The following is a 16601-nucleotide window of genomic DNA, read 5'->3' on the forward strand; positions in this document are numbered from 1 at the left end:
TAGGTCACTCAATATCCAGAAATATCCACTGCAAAACACTTAGCAAAGCCTATTCTTGTTGTAAAAAAGTTAGCTAAATCACACTGTTTTGTTAGGGAAAAAAATTCAACTTTGTTTTTCAGTTCAAACAAAAATGTTAATATTGTTTCAAGAAATAGTCTTAAAAAACACTGAGAGACAAAATATGGAACATACTTAGTAAAATTAATGATTAAAAACAGTCAAATTGATATTAAAATAATACTGATATAATTCAGTTCAGTTTGGTTGCACAGTCATGACCACTCTTTGCAACCCATGGACTGCAGCATGCCAGGCTTTCCTGTCCATCACCAACTCCCGGAGCTTGCTCAAACTCATGTTCATCGAGTCGGTGATGCCATCCAACCATCTCTTCCTCTGTTATCCCTTTCTCCTCCTGCCTTCAATCTTTCCCAGCATCAGGGTCTTTTCCAATGAGTCAGTTCTTTGCATCAAGTGGCCAAAGGGAGTTTCAGTTTTAGCATCAGTCCTTCCAATGAATATTCAGGACTGATTTCCTTTAGGATTGACTGGTTTGATCTCCTTGCAGTCCAAGGGACTCTCAAGAGTCTTCTCCAACAGTGCATTTCATTTTTTTTTTAATTTTATTTTGTTTTTAAACTTTACATAATTGTATTAGTTTTGCCAAATATCAAAATGAATCCGCCACAGGTATACATGTGTTCCCCATCCTGAACCCTCCTCCCTCCTCCCTCCCCATTCCATCCCTCTGGGTTGTCCCAGTGCACCAGCCCCAAGCATCCAGTATCGTGCATCGAACCTAGACTGGCAACTCGTTTCATACATGATATTTTACATGTTTCAATGCCATTCTCCCAAATCTTCCCACCCTCTCCCTCTCTCACAGAGTCCATAAGACTGTTCTATACATCAGTGTCTCTTTTGCTGTCTCATACACAGGGTTATTGTTACCATCTTTCTAAATTCCATATATATGCGTTAGTATACTGTATCGGTGTTTTTCTTTCTGGCTTACTTCACTCTGTATAATAGGCTCCAGTTTCATCCACCTCATTAGAACTGATTCAAATGTATTCTTTTTAATGGCTGAGTAATACTCCATTGTGTATATGTACCACAGTAAAGCTGTTTTTAAAAATTGCAGAGGAAGGAACACTTCCAAATTCATTCTACAAGGCCACCATCACCCTGATACCAAAACCAGACAAAGACAATACAAAAAACAAAACTACAGGCCAATATCACTGATGAACATACATGCGAAACTCCTCAACAAAATTTTAGCAAGTAGAATTCAGCAACACATCAAAAAGCTCATATACCATGATCAAGTTGAGTTTATTCCAGGGATGTAAGGATTCTTCAGTATATAGACATCCCTCAATGTGATACGCCACATTAACAAATTGAAAGATAAAAACCATATGATAATCTCAATAGATGTAGAAAAAGCCTTTGACAAATTTCAGCACCCATTTATGATTAAAACTCTTCAAAAAAATGGGCATAGAAAGAACCTACCTTAACATAATAAAGGCCATATATGATAAGCCTACAGAAAACATTATTCTCAATGGTGAAAAACCAAAAGCATTCCCTCTAAGATCAGAAACAAGACAAGGGTGTCCACTTTCACCACTATTATTCAACATAATTCTTGAAGTCTCAGCTCAGCAATCAGAGAAGAAAAAGAAATAAAAGGAATCCAGACTGGAAAAGAAGTAAAGCTCTCACTGTTTGCAGATGACATGATACTGTACATAGAAAACTCTGAAGATAGTATCAGAAAATTACTAGGGTGAATCAGTGAATTTAGCAAAGTTGCAAGGATACAAAATCAATACACAGAAATTACTTTCATTTCTATATACTAATAATGAAAAATCAGAAAGAGAAATTAAGAATCAATCCCATTCACCATTGCAACAAAAAGAATAAAATATCTAGGAATAAACTTAACTAAGGAGACAAAAGAACTGTACACAGAAAATTATAAGACATTAATGAAAGAAATCAAAGACAACATAAACATGTGGAAAGATATACCATGTTTATGGTAGGAAGAATCAATATTGTGAAAATAATTATACTACCAAATGCAGTCTACAGATTTAATGCAATCCTTATCAAATTACCAATGGTATTTTTCACAGAACTGAAACAAAAAATTCACAATTCATATGGAAACACAAAAGATCCTGATTAGCCAAAGCAGAATTGAGAAAGAATGGAGCTGGAGGAATCAATCTTCTGATTTCAGATAATACTACAAAGCTATAGTCATCAATACAGTATGGTACTGGCACAAAAACAGAAATACAGCTCAATGGAACAAAATAGAGAGCCCAGAAAAAACCCATGCACCCATGGGTACCTTATTTTTGACAAAGGAAGCAAGAATATAAATGGGGCTAAGATAGCCTCTTCAATAAATGGTGCTGGGAAAACTGGACAGCTTCATATAAAAGAATGAAATTAGAACACTTCCTAACACCATACACAAAGATAAACTCAAAATGGATTAAAGACCTAAATGTAAGACCAGAAACTATAGAACTCTTAGAGGAAAACATAGGCAGAATACTCGATGACATAAATCAAAGCAAGATCCTCTATGACCCACCTCCTAGAGTAACAGAAATAAAAACAAAAGTAAACAAGTGGGACCTGATTAAACTTAAAAGCTTTTGTACAGCAAAGGAAACTATAAGCAAGGTGAAAAGACAACCCACAGAATGGGAGAAAACAATAGCAAATGAAACAACTGATAAAAGATTAATTTCCAAAATATACAAGCAGCTCATACAACTCAATGCCAGAAAAACAAACAACCCAATCAAAAAGTGGGGAAAAGACCTAAACAGACATTTCTCCAAAGAAGACATACAGATGGCTAACAAACACATGAAAGATGCTCAACATTGCTCATTATTAGAGAAATGCAAATCAAAACTACAATGAGATACCACCTCAAACTGCTCAGAATGGCCCTTATCAAAAAGCCTACAAACAATAAATGCTGGAGACAGTGTGGAGAAAAGGGAACGCTCTTGCACTTTTGCTGGGAATGTAAATTGATACAGCCACTATGGAAGATGGTATGGAGATTCCTTAAAAAAAAAAAAAAAACTAGGAGTAAAACCACATATGACACAGCAATCCCACTTCTAGGCATATACCCTGAGGAAACAAAAATTGAAAGAGAAACATGTATTTCATTGTTCATTGCAGCACTATTTACAATAGCTAGAACATGGAAGCAACCTAGATGTCCATCGACAGATGAATGGATAAAGAAGTTGTGGTACATATACACAATGGAATATTACTCAGTCATAAAAAGGAATGCATTTGAGTCCGTTCTAATGAGGTGGATGAACCTAGAACATACACAGAGTGAAGTGAGTCATAAAGAGAAAGATAAATACCTTATATTAATGCATACATATGGAATCTAGAAAAATGATACTGAAGAATTTATTTACAGGGCAACAGTGGAGAAACAGGCATAGAAAATAGACTTATGGACACGGGGAGAGGGGAGAAGAGGGTGAGATGTATGTTAAGAGAAACATGGAACTTACATTATCATATGTAAAATAGATAGCCAATGGGAATTTGCTGTATGGCTCAGGAAACTCAAACAGGGGCTCTGTATCATCCTCGAGGGGTGGGATGGGGAGGGAGGTGGGAGGGAGGTTCAAAGGGAAGGGGAGATATGTATTCCTATGGCTGATTCATGTTGCGGTTTGGCAGAAAACAGCAAAATTCTGTAAAGCAATTATCCTTCAATAAAAAATAAATTATTTTTTTAAAAACTACAGTCCCAGAACCTGCTCCTCAGATTTCATTTCTTTCTACCTATTTATACTGCCAACGTGAGATTTTCCTAAAATTTTCACATCTGGAATGCAGATAAAATAATGTTTATATGTTACTAATGTTAACAAAAGCAGTTGCTTGTGGCCATAGGGTGCACGGCCTAGGTCCTTCAAGAAGTCCTGCCCCAGGGGTGAAGGGAGCAATAATTTGGCACAGGTTCTGGCATATTGGTCCAGAAGGTGGGCTGGCACTTCATCGGGTGTTGAAAAGCATTGTTGTTTGAATAAATAAATGGATTTTTAGAAAACAAATATTCAAGATTAAAAAATACAAATTATAAATGTGGAGGTTAAATAAGAGTTAATGGTATAGGATGTTTGGGAACTAATTTAAAGGTTAACTAATGCTAAGGTCTTGAAACATGTATAAACAGAGTTTATAGCTAAAAAGATATTGTTATTTTTGATAAGATACCAACAAATGAGAATTACACTAAAATGAGTTGGAGAGATGTTTGTTAACAGGAGTAGATAGGAAATCGCAACCCGCTCCAGTGTTCTTGCCTGGAGAATCCCAGGGATGGCGGAGCCGGGTGGGCTGCCATGTGTGGGGTCGCACAGAGTCGGACATGACTGAAGCGACTTACTAGTAGTAGATAGGTTTGCCAGAAAAACACATCATTTCCCCCAAAGTAGGAAAATGGAAAGAGGGTTTTAACCCTAGAAATAACTAACATCAACTTCAATCCTGTAAGGTCCTTTTCAGCCTTGGATACATATGGCTTTATGACACAGATTAAATGAAGAAATGGATGGGACATCCTAGACAACAAAACACAGGCAGTTACCCTCCTTCCTATTCTTCTGCTCCCTCCTGAGGTCCACAAATTAACAGCTCTTTAGAATCTCTTCTTGAAAGTGAAAGTGAAGTCACGAAAGTGAAGTCGCTCAGTCGTGTCTGACTCTTTGCGATAATGGACTGTAGCCCACCAGGTTTCTCCATGGGATTTTCCAGGCAAGAGTACTGGACTGGGTTGCCATTTCCTTCTCCAGGGGGTCTTCCTGACCCAAGGATCAAACCCAAGTCTCCCGCATTGCAGGCAGACACTTTACCCTCTGAGCCACCAGGGAAGCCCTTCTTAGGAGAGATCATTAAGATACAGCATTTTAATTACAGCTGGTTCATCTTCCTTTGCCTTGACAACTGCAAAGAGTCTCACAGACGGCCCTGCCTCACATACCTCCTAAGTAACTGCCTGACCTGTTCCCCAGATGAAAATTTAACTAGATCAAAGCTGGAGAGAGTGTAAAGAGACATGAGGCATTTAATTGCTTTGCATAGAACAGTATAAGAATGTAACTATGCTAAGAAGTAGCCACGGTCTCATATGCAATACTAGAGCCTCTGATCACAGCAAAGAACACCCACCAGATGTGACATCATGGTCTATTCCTTCCACAGAGATGGTGGCGTTAGCAATTGGGTTACCCTGAAGATCTCGGACAAATCCTTTAACTCCTCGGTGTATCTGCGATGGTCAAGAATAACCAAAAAAAAATTGTATTAGAAACAACCTAAAAACATGCTTCATATCAAACATCTCCTTATTTTCTAGCAAAATACTGCAGATTTCTATTGTTTAGGTATCAAAACAAGCTCAAAAAGTCACTGAATTTTTTGTACATTCTTTACTCTGCTTTTTCTCAAGTAGACAAATGAGAAGTAACCCCTGGAAAATTGATATCTTATTCTGAGTCAAATAAGACTTTGAAGTACCTTCCAAACTACCAAAACAAACAAACAAACAAAAAACCTGTCAATGTGTAAAGCAGTTCTGGTTTGAACATATTTCATTGCTTTCTATTTTAAATTTGGTTAATTATGTATACTTTACATGCCATGTATTAGTTAACAAGATATCACATTATAGCCCTTCAATACTTGTTCCTTTTAGATAAAAGGATATATATACTGTGTATATTGTTGCATTAAACCCACTAATAATATTATTTTGGTTGAAAATCAGTGCACAAAAACTCAGTGAACTTACTAACTGAAAACTGGGTTTATTAATAAAAAAGAAGAGTTTATGTTGAGAACAAGCTATTGAATTAAGTTGCTGTCATCAACTAACTACCACAATGAAAACTACAAAAACAACTTTATTTCTAAATGATAATTCAACCAAGTCAACATGTATTTGAAGTAAAGAAGGGTCACTTAAGGTCTTTGAGAAAGTATTGCTTCTGGAATATCAAATGATAATCTATCAATCTTGATAATTTAGCAAAACACCATCCACCCCACTCCAGTTGCTCTTCACTCATATGACCCCAGAAAATAAATTTTCTTTTGCTATTGATGATATTTACATATTTTCCTACAGAAAGTAGAATAAATCTCATGTGTCCCTTTGTCACTGGAGAGTAAATATGGCAGTGGTACAATGTTTTATCAAAGAGATACCCTTTGCATACTAGTAAAATTTTTTTGAATTTTCTATTTTTTTAAAAAAAGCAAAACTCTTTAAGTAACACATAATTCTTTTCTCTAAACGCAATTTACTCATGGTAAAAAAGTGATACAGGGACTTTCCGGTGGTTCAGTGGCTAAGACTGTGTGCTCTCAATGCAGGAGGCCTGAATTTGATCCCTGATCAGAGAACTAGATCCCACATGCCACAACTAAAAAATCCTGCATGCCAAAGATCAAAAATCCTATGTACTAAAACTAAGATCCAATGCAGCCAAATAAACATTTTTGTAAAAAGTGATACATTTGCAGTAATAATAATAATTTTAATGGCAACCAGTAAAGTGAGAAGAGAGTAAACACAATTTTAAAACAAAAAGATATTTTTAATCTTTTCCCCAAGACTCACCTATGGATTAGCCAACCAAAATTTAATGAGACTGAAAATGATCTACTGGAAACAAGAGAAGTTAGCTTTCTGAATGAAATTCACATAGTAAAATATTAGAAAAATTGTAGAGATCAATTTATTCACCTTGGGGCATTATAATCCTGATATATAAATTTAAAATGTCCTCATCATTAAAAAAATAAATCAATCACTTCAAAAACATATAATTCACCTACATTAGGTATAAATATACCCATTAATATTCATAATTGTACATTTTTCTGCCTCTGCAACCCAAGACTTAAATACAGTATGTGATTAACAAATAGCTATGTTAGGTAGGAAATTAGGCATGAGCAACAAGCAGTGGCCTAGCCGAAAAGGATGCAAGCTGATCTCTAAACCCCATCCTAAACACACTCAGGAAAGCTCACAGATATGCTACAGAAATAACCACAGAGATTTTTCCAACTCCTGCACATGCACCCTAGGCACATAGTGAATACAAACTAACCACAGGGGTTTCTTCAAGTAAACTTAAACAGCTAGGAGCCCATTAAGAGCTCATAAATACTCATATTCTTACATAGTCATAAATATGCATGTGTTCATATATACATATATCTGATTGTACAAACTGAATGATGGGAAAGACATGCACAACAGAGACTGTTGCTGTGTAACTTGCAAGTGCCAACTAGCCTTGAGGGTATGCCCTTTCCTGATAGGTGGTGACTACAGGCCCTATTTTGCACAGGACAGAACCAAGAGGAAGAGACAGGAAGTATAAAAGGAGAAGCCAAGAGGGATTGTTATGATTCCTTTCAGGTTGGCCCACTTCCACGTCTCTTTAAAAAACGTTCTGTCTGCTTGAGCTATAACTGAACTGCAACTTGTCTGTTGTTTCAAACCCTTTAGTCCATCATTCTAAATCTTTGTTACTATGAGACAAGAACCAAGGGTGAGAAATAAACCAACCTGATGGTTAAATAAATAAATGTATGATATGCCAATTATGGAGCATTATTTTTCTGTTTGAAATTTTCCACTATAGGAATAAATCTCAATGGAAATGTTATGGGCTACCAGGACTCCACAGGAATGCAGACTGGAAAACAGTCACTTTATGGTGTTTGCAAAAGAAACCCCAGAAGTTTATTAATAAATTTCACTCATATCTGGGCAAGTTATTTTACTACACTTGTTCTTCCTATAATTCTCCTTCCCCAGATTCCAGACATTTCAATCAAGCAAGGCTAAAAACAAACAAAAAAAAATTAAATCTTCATTGTCACTAGAATAGTTTAATGTCAATAACCTTTAAATCTTCAAATACTTAAGTGTCCTCCAGAGGGCTTGCTGAAATGGAGACTCTGGGGTCCTGCCTTTCAAGGAGTGTGATTCAGTGTTGGGACTGAAAACTCATTTTTAACAATAATCTAGATGAGTCTGAGGCAAGTGTTCATGAACCATTCTTTGAAAAATTCTTTGGAAATTTTGAGAACTAGACAGTTCCATGGCTATTGCATAGGAGCTCTTCTTAGAAAACTATTTATGTTGATTAACTTTACAACTCCAGGTCCTAAAAACATCCTTTTAAGGCTCTGCAAGAGATTTCTTCTCAACCAGTCATTGAATTGGATCTCCTAATCACGAATAGAGTTTTGCCAAGAGAACACACTGGTCATAGCAAACACCCTCTTCCAACAACACAAGAAAAGACTCTACACATGGACATCACCAGATGGCCAACACCAAAATCAGATTGATTATATTCTTTCCAGCCAAAGATGGAGAAGCTCTATACAGTCAGCAAAAACAAGACCAGGAGCTGACTGTGGTTCAGATCATGAACTCCTTATGCTGTATTCAAACTTAAATAGGAAAAAGTAGGGAAAACCACTAGATCATTCAGGTATGACCTAAATCAAACCCCTTACAATCATACAGTGGATGTGAGAAATAGATTTGAGACACTAGATCTGATAGAGTGTCTGATGAACTATGGATGGAGGTTCATGACATTGTACAGGAGACAGAGATCAAGACCATCCCCATGGAAAAGAAATGCAAAAAAGCAAAATGGCCGTCTGAGGAGGCCTTATAAATAGCTGTGAAATGAAGAGAAGTGAAGAGCAAAGGGGAAAAGGAAAGATATACACATTTGAATGCAGAGTTCCAAAGACTAGCAAGGAGAGAAAAGAAAGCCTTCCTCAGTGATCAGTGCAGAGAAATAGAGGAAAACAATAGAGTGGGAAAGACTAGAGATCTCTTCAAGAAAATTAGAGATACCAAGGGAACATTTCATGCAAAGATGGGCTCAATAAAGGACAGAAATGGTATGGACCTAACAGAAGCAGAAGATATTAAGAAGAGGTGGCAAGAATACACAGAACTATACAATAAAGATCTTCATGACTCAGATGATCACCATGGTGTGATCACTCACCAAGAGCCAGACATTCTGGAATGTGAAGTCAAGTGGGCCTTAGGAAGCATCACTACGAACAAAGCTAGTCGAGGTGATGGAATTCCAGTTGAGCTATTTCAAATCCTGAAAGATGATGCTGTGAAAGTGCTGCACTCAATATGCCAGCAAATTTGAAAAATTCAGCAGTGGCCACAGGACTGGAAAAGGTCAGTTTTTATTCCAATCCCAAAGAAAGGCAATGCCAAAGAATGCTCAAACTACCTCACAATTGCACTCATCTGACATGCTGGTAGAGTAATGCTCAAAATTCTCCAAGCCAGGCTTCAGCAATATGGGAACTGTGAACTTTCACATGTTCAAGCTGGATTTAGAAAAGGCAGAGGAACCAGAGATCAAATTGCCAACATCCACTGGATCATCAAAAAAGGATGAGAGTTCCAGAAAAACATCTATCTCTGCTTTATTGACTATGCCAAGGCCTTTGACTGTGTGGATCATAACAAACTGTGGAAAATTCTGTGGGAATACCAGACTACCTGACGTGCCTCTTGAGAAACCTGTATGCAGGTCAGGAAGCAACAGTTAGAACTGGACATGGAACAACAGACTGGTTCCAAATAGGAAAAGGAGTACATCAAGGCTGTATATTGTCACCCTGCTTATTTAACTTATATGAAGAGTACATCATGAGAAACACTGGGCTGGATGAAGCACAAGCTGGAACTAAGATTTCTGGGAGAAATACCAATAACCTCAGATATGCAGATGACGCCACCCTTATGGCAGAAAGTGAAGAAGAAGTAAAGAGCTTCTTGATGAAAGTGAAAGAAGATAGTGAAAAAGTTGGCTTAAAGATCAACATTCAGAAAACAAAGATCATGACATCGGGTCCCATCACTTCATGGGAAATAGGTAGAGAAACAGTGGCTGACTTTATTTATTTATTTATCTCCAAAATCATGCAGATGGTGATTGCAGCCGTGAAATTAAAAGATGCTTGCTCCTTGTAAAGAAGGTTATGACCAACCTAGACAGCATATTAAAAAACAGAGACATTACTTTGCCAACAAATGTCCATCTAGTCAAGGCTATGGTTTTTTCAGTAGTCAAGTATAGATATGATAGTTGGACTATAAAGAAAGCTGAGTGCTAAAGAATTGATGCTTTTGAACTACGGTGCTAGAGAAGACTCTTGAGAGTCCCTTGGACTGCAAGGAGATCCAACCAGTCCATCCTAAAGGAAATCAGTCCTGGGTGTTCATTGGAAGGACTGATGCTGAAGCTGAAACTCCAATACTTTGGCCACCTGATGCAAAGAGCTGACTCATTTGAAAAGACCCTGATGCTGGAAAAGATTGATGGCAGGAGGAGAAGGGGACAACAGAAGATGAGATGGTTGGATGGCATCACCAACTCAATGGACATGAGTTTGGGTAGCCCTCGGGAGTTGGTGATGGACAGGGAGGCCTGGCATGCTGCAGTCCCTGGCGTCTCATAGAGTCAGACACAACTGAGCGACTGAACTGAAATGAACTGAATCACCTATTTTTCCATCTGTTATAAAACTAGTCAATGATTAGATTTTAGGCCCAGGTGTTCAATTATTTATCACCACCATATTCCACTGTCGTGAAATAATTTCAACACAGAACTTCTGGAAGCTTTCACTAATATTCCACCAGCCTTTGATTCCCTAATCTGGAGTGTCCTTTGAGGCAAGCTGGCGTGGGTTCACTGCAAATACCAATCTTACTGCTTCCATACATTCTGTACAATAATAGTGATGTCACACCAGGATGGATCACAGGGATCTGTCGACAGATCAAACTTTCAAGTGGCATAAAACAGGACTGTATCATCTGATTCCTCTTATTTTCAGCTGATTCTTACATAAACTGATACAGATTTTAGATTAATTAATGCAACTGCCACCATAAATATGACAATCATTCTACTCTTTCTGATGGCACACATTTGGGTTTTGTTTTATAGTGCAATTTTTCTCAAGAACTAAGATAGGACTTCCTTGATAGTTTAGTGGTTAAGAATCCACCTGCCAATCCAGGGAACATAGGTTCAACCCCTGGTCCAGGAAGATTCCACATTCCATAACCATGCACCACAGCAACTGAGCCTGGGCACCACAACTACTGAGCCTGTGCTCTAGAGCCCACGAGCCACAACTACTGAGCTTGCACACTCTAGAACCCATGCTCTGCAACCAGAGAAGACACCACAATAAGAAGTTTGCACACCACAACTAGAGAGTAGCCCCTAGTCACTGCAACTAGAATAAGTTCATGTGCAGCAATGAAGATTCAGCACAGTCAAAAATAAATAAATTAGAAATAAGAACTTAAATAGCAGCTGAATATTTTCTTTTAATTGTTGATGGGGTAATAATTTTACTGACATCAACTGTAGGGAATGCTAGAGCATAGCTCCAAGAAGCCTTTTCTGAACTGGCAGCACTGGGTTAAGGATTCTTCTGTGTACTGCTATTGCTCTTTATTTTAGCATTTATCATCCTCTCTTGTAGTTAGGTATTGATATCTGAACTTAAGATGAAACACACTCTCCCCAGAGCCTTATAGGGTGCCTAGGACACCCCACTCCAGTACTCTTGCCTGGAAAATCCCATGGATGGAGGAGCCTGGTAGGCTGCAGTCCATGGGGCCGCTAAGAGTCGGACACGACTGAGCGACTTCACTTTCACTTTTCACTTTCATGCATTGGAGAAGGAAATGGCAACCCACTCCAATGTTCTTGCCTGGAGAATCCCAGGGACGGCGGAGCCTGGTGGGCTGCCGTCTATGGGGTCGCACAGAGTCGGACACGACTGAAGCGACTTAGCAGCAGCAGCAGCAGGACACAAAAGTAGCTTAATAAATTTTTGCTGTAAAAATAAATAAATAAAATGAAAAGAATTGAATTAAGGAAGCATTCTTTGCTATCTAAGCAAACAACACACCAAATAGCCCCATCTTACTTACTCAGCCTACAACTTTACTTTTAAATTTTGCTCTTAAAATATCCATCCAAATATTGCTCTGCTCAAACAACATTCTACAAGGGTGCCCACTAAAGTTTTTTCAGAATCAACATAGCTAATTATCTTTAGCTTTGTTGTTGAAAATATCTTTTTGTGTTAACATGCACTTTTATGTTAATTCCACTGACATAAAAATCCTGTATAATGGATGTTTTTAAATCACTGTCATCACTGTATCTCTTCCATGATAATACCTTTTGGTAAAGTATATGGATACTTGTGGAGAAGGCAATGGCAACCCACTCCAGTACTCTTCCTGGAAAATCCCATGGACAGAGAAGCCTGGTAGGCTGTCTCTATGTCCCCATGCAGTCCATGGGGTCACCAAGAGTCAGACACGACTGAGCAACTTCACTCTCGCTTTTCACTTTCATCCATTGGAGAAGGAAATGGCAACCCACTCCAGCATTCTTGCCTGGAGAATCCCAGGGACGGGGAATCCTGATGGGCTGCCATCTGTGGGGTCGCACAGAGTCAGACACCACTGAAGTGACTTAGCAGCAGCAGCATGGATACTTGACAAGTGTAAAAGAATTCTTAAGCTGATTTCACATTTTTAATGTATTGGGTTCATGTGTATATGTTTCTATGTATCTGTGGGTGTGAGCTAAGTCACTTCAGTGGTGTCCTATTCTTTGCAACCCTATGGACTGTAGCCCACCAGGTTCCTCTGTCCTTGGAATTTCCTAAGCAAGAACACTGGAGTGGGTTGCCATTCCCTTCTCCAGAGGATCTTCCTGACCCAGGGATCAAACTTGCATCTCTTATGTCTCCTGCATTGGCAAGCAGGTTCCTTACCACTAATACCACCTGGGAAGCCCATTTATATGTACATGTATGTGCAAATAGCTACTTATCTATATAATAGCATTTGTTTATATCAAATTAGTTTAAAAATCAGTCTATACTACCTGCCAGTATATGAAGCTAACATTACTCTCCCTGACTTTGGATGTAAATGGCCACATACAGAATGGAAAGTAAAACTGTCAAGGCACTGCAAGCAAAGAACAGAGTCCTTCGGTCTTTCCCAACAGTACTGCCCCTGGTGTCAGTCTCTACCTAGTACATAGGGGTGGGGCTACAGGGAACTGGCTTGGATCAAGTTTGAACAGGTAGGTATTTTATTCTGACACATGGTGAGATTCTACAAATTTCTGTACAGTGACTCTCTGCTAAAGATCTAAATTTATGTCATGAGGGGCAATACAGCATGGTGATTCTGGAACTAGACAGCCTGGATTCTGGCAGAATAACTTCAGGCAAGTTGTTTAACTTCTCTGTGCTTCTGATTTCTTATTTTTAATTCATGGATGATAATGGTGGTGGAATAAAATAAGATGATGTTGATGATGATATAACTTTCCTTATGGAGTTGTGACAATTAAATTAATCAATTACTACATGTAAGGCATTTAGGATAATGCCCGGGAAAGAGTTAATGCCCAGTAAATGTAACTTACCCATCATTGCCATTACCTCAGTTCCAGTTGAGTGTGGGCTGTGACAAGTGAGGCATAAGGAGACTTTCACTCCTAGGTGCTAATCCTACACCTGCATAACCCTGGGAGTGAATAGCTCATTAAATTTTTCATCCTGGGTGCTTCATTTACTTCATTCTAGTTTTGGTCCTGCCTGGAATGTCTGACAAATCCAAGGTGATCAGGGTAGAGGAGTATCCTAGGATTGCCCTTAATTAATGCAATATGAAAGAAAAGAGGGTGTCACCCTACCTTTCCATAACTCCAGTTTAATCAGTTCTCAGCAAATATTCATGAACTAAAAAACCAGTTACAAATGAAAGACTATTTGAATCATGACTGATGCATTTTCCAAATGTAGCACTCTCACTTTGGGTCAGGTGAATTCATATAGTCTGGGATCCTCTTAGGAGACTATTGTGCACCATGTTACTATTGTGCACTTAGATCTCTTATTTTATGCTGGAGACTGGGTTTACCTGCTGAATGTAGCTAATGAGGGAGTTTTTGTTATCCTCCCAGTAGTTCTTCAAAGTCTCTTCAGGTGGAAACTTTTCACAGCTAAGCTCCACAGTAATCTCAAAGCAGTTGCTGCTGAGGTAATTGAAATCTTGCATTCCTGCCAAAACACCAAATGAAAAGTTAAATTATGCATGTGGTGACTAGAACCCACACCAACTGTTCTGCTGACAACTAGGTAAATACTGTACCAATCCATGCATCTTGAGGAGACTGTGGGAAATTGCAAGTGAAATCACCTACTATATGAAAAGGAACAACATACTTCGGGGATAGTTACCACTTCACAAGCACAAGCAGTCATTTAGTGTAATGCATTGCTGTTGTATAGTCCTAAAGCAAGTATCAGCCACATTCCACAGTGCTGGAATCAACTTCAAAGACAACAGGAGAGTGACATCATCAAAAAGGTGAAGCAGAAATTTTCTACTGTCTTCCCTCCCCCCAAAAATACAAATTTTAACAATTACCCATGAATAGAATGTGTTTGTGGAAGTTCAGGAATCTAATGGAAAAGTTAAAGCACACTATTGGAGAAAAAAATTCAAGACTGGACACGTTGAAGTGAGGAAGAGGAACAGTTTCACTTTACCTGTATCACCTCCTTCCCTAAAGTGGGGTAGCTTAGTGCCAAAGAAACTTAATTAGTAATATGAAAACATATAAAAACATACAACACATTGGTAAAGGTAAGTATATAGTTAGATTCAGAATATTCTAGTACTGTAATATGAAAGTGTATTATTCACTTTACTATAAAGTTTTTTAAATATTAAAAATAAGTATAGCTACAATAATCTGTTCATAGATACACAAAATGGAAAGATGTAAATTGTGACATCAAAACATAAAATGTGGGGTAAAGTTTTGCTTGCAATCAAAGTTAAGTTGTTGACAGCCTAAAATGGACTATTACACTATATGATGTTTTATGTAAGCCACATGGTAGCCATAAAGCAAAAACCTATTCAAAAACAGTAAAGATAAAAGAATCCAAGCATACCATTGTAGAAAATATACAATTCACAAAGAAAGAGAGCAAGAGAAGAAGAAAGGAACAAGGTAACTTCAAAACAGAAAACAACAATACAGCAAGGCCTTACCTATCAATAATTATTTTAAATGTAAACAGATTAAATTCTTTAATCAAAAGGCATAGAGTAGCTGAAAAGATTTTAAAAAAACAAGACCCAACTATGCGGTGCCTACAAGAAACTCACTTCAGGTTTAAGAAGACGCATAAGCTAAAAGTGAAGGGATGACAAAAGATATTCAGTGCTTATGAAAACCAAAAGAGAGAAGAGGTAGCAGTATTTTCCTCAGACAAAATACAGTTTAAGCCAAAAACTGTAATAAGAGACAAATATCATTATATTTTGATAAAGGGGTCAATTCATCAAAGGATGATACAACTATCAAAAATACACAAACACTCAACATTGAAGTATTTAAATATATTAAGCAAATACTAATAGGCCTGAAGAGAGGAATGACCACAGTACTATAACAGTAGGGGACTTCAGTATCCTACTTCCAATAATGGTTAACTAGACCATCCATACAGTCTCAGCAAGGGAACACTGGCCTTGAACTATACTTTATATTATATGAACCTAATAGCCATACAGAACAAGCCATCCAACATGGAACATTCTCTAGGATAGATCATATCATAGGTTACAAAACAAATCTCAGCAGACTAGGGTAGGCTGAAATCATGCCAACTATTTTTTCCAACCACAGTGGTACAGAACTAGAAATCATAACAAGAGAAAAACTAGAAAATTCACAAACATGTAGAAAAGTAAACAACACACACTTGAACAAGTCAAAGGGAAACCAAAATATCTTGAACAAATGAAAACAGTAACACAACCTACCAAAACTTATGAGATGTAGCAAAAGCAATCCTAAGAAAGAAGCTCATTATGATAAATGCTTACATTTAAAAGAAAAAAGAAATATGTAAAATAAATTATTTAATCTTACACTTCAAGAAAAGTAGAAAATGAACAAATTAAGCACAAAATTGCAGAAGGATGGGAATAACAAGGATCAAAGCAGAAATAAATGAAATAGAGGCAGGGAAAAGATAAGATAAATAAATAAAGAAATAAAATAAAGATAAATTTAAAAAGATAAATAAAAGAAAAGATAAATCTAAGAGTGTTTTTTATTTTCTCTTATGTTTTATTTATTTTTTAATTAATTAATTTATTTTAATTGGAGAATAATTACTTTATAATATTGTGATATTTTTTGCCACACATCAACATGAATCAGCCATGGGTACACATGATTGGTTTTTGAAAAAGATAAAATAGACAAAACTTTAGTTGGACTTACCAAGAATAAAAGAAAGGGGAGACATTTCAACTAATACCATAGAAATGCAAAGGATCATAAAAGACTATGAACAATTATAAGCCA

General features: G+C 37.4%; 1 protein-coding gene across 1 annotated transcript in view; it reads right to left on the bottom strand.

Annotated features, from left to right (window-relative positions):
- Positions 1 to 16601, bottom strand: part of CPE (carboxypeptidase E) — a 157358-nt gene that overhangs the window by 13424 nt on the left and 127333 nt on the right. The window contains exons 6-7 of the mRNA XM_025268230.2: positions 14132 to 14271; positions 5254 to 5353 (exon numbers count right to left, since the gene is read on the bottom strand). Of these exons, the coding sequence (XP_025124015.2) occupies positions 5254 to 5353; positions 14132 to 14271 (240 nt within the window). The remainder of the gene's footprint in view (positions 1 to 5253; positions 5354 to 14131; positions 14272 to 16601) is intronic.

Source organism: Bubalus bubalis, chromosome 17 (assembly GCF_019923935.1).
Source record: "Bubalus bubalis isolate 160015118507 breed Murrah chromosome 17, NDDB_SH_1, whole genome shotgun sequence".
Taxonomy (NCBI): Eukaryota; Metazoa; Chordata; class Mammalia; order Artiodactyla; family Bovidae; genus Bubalus; species Bubalus bubalis.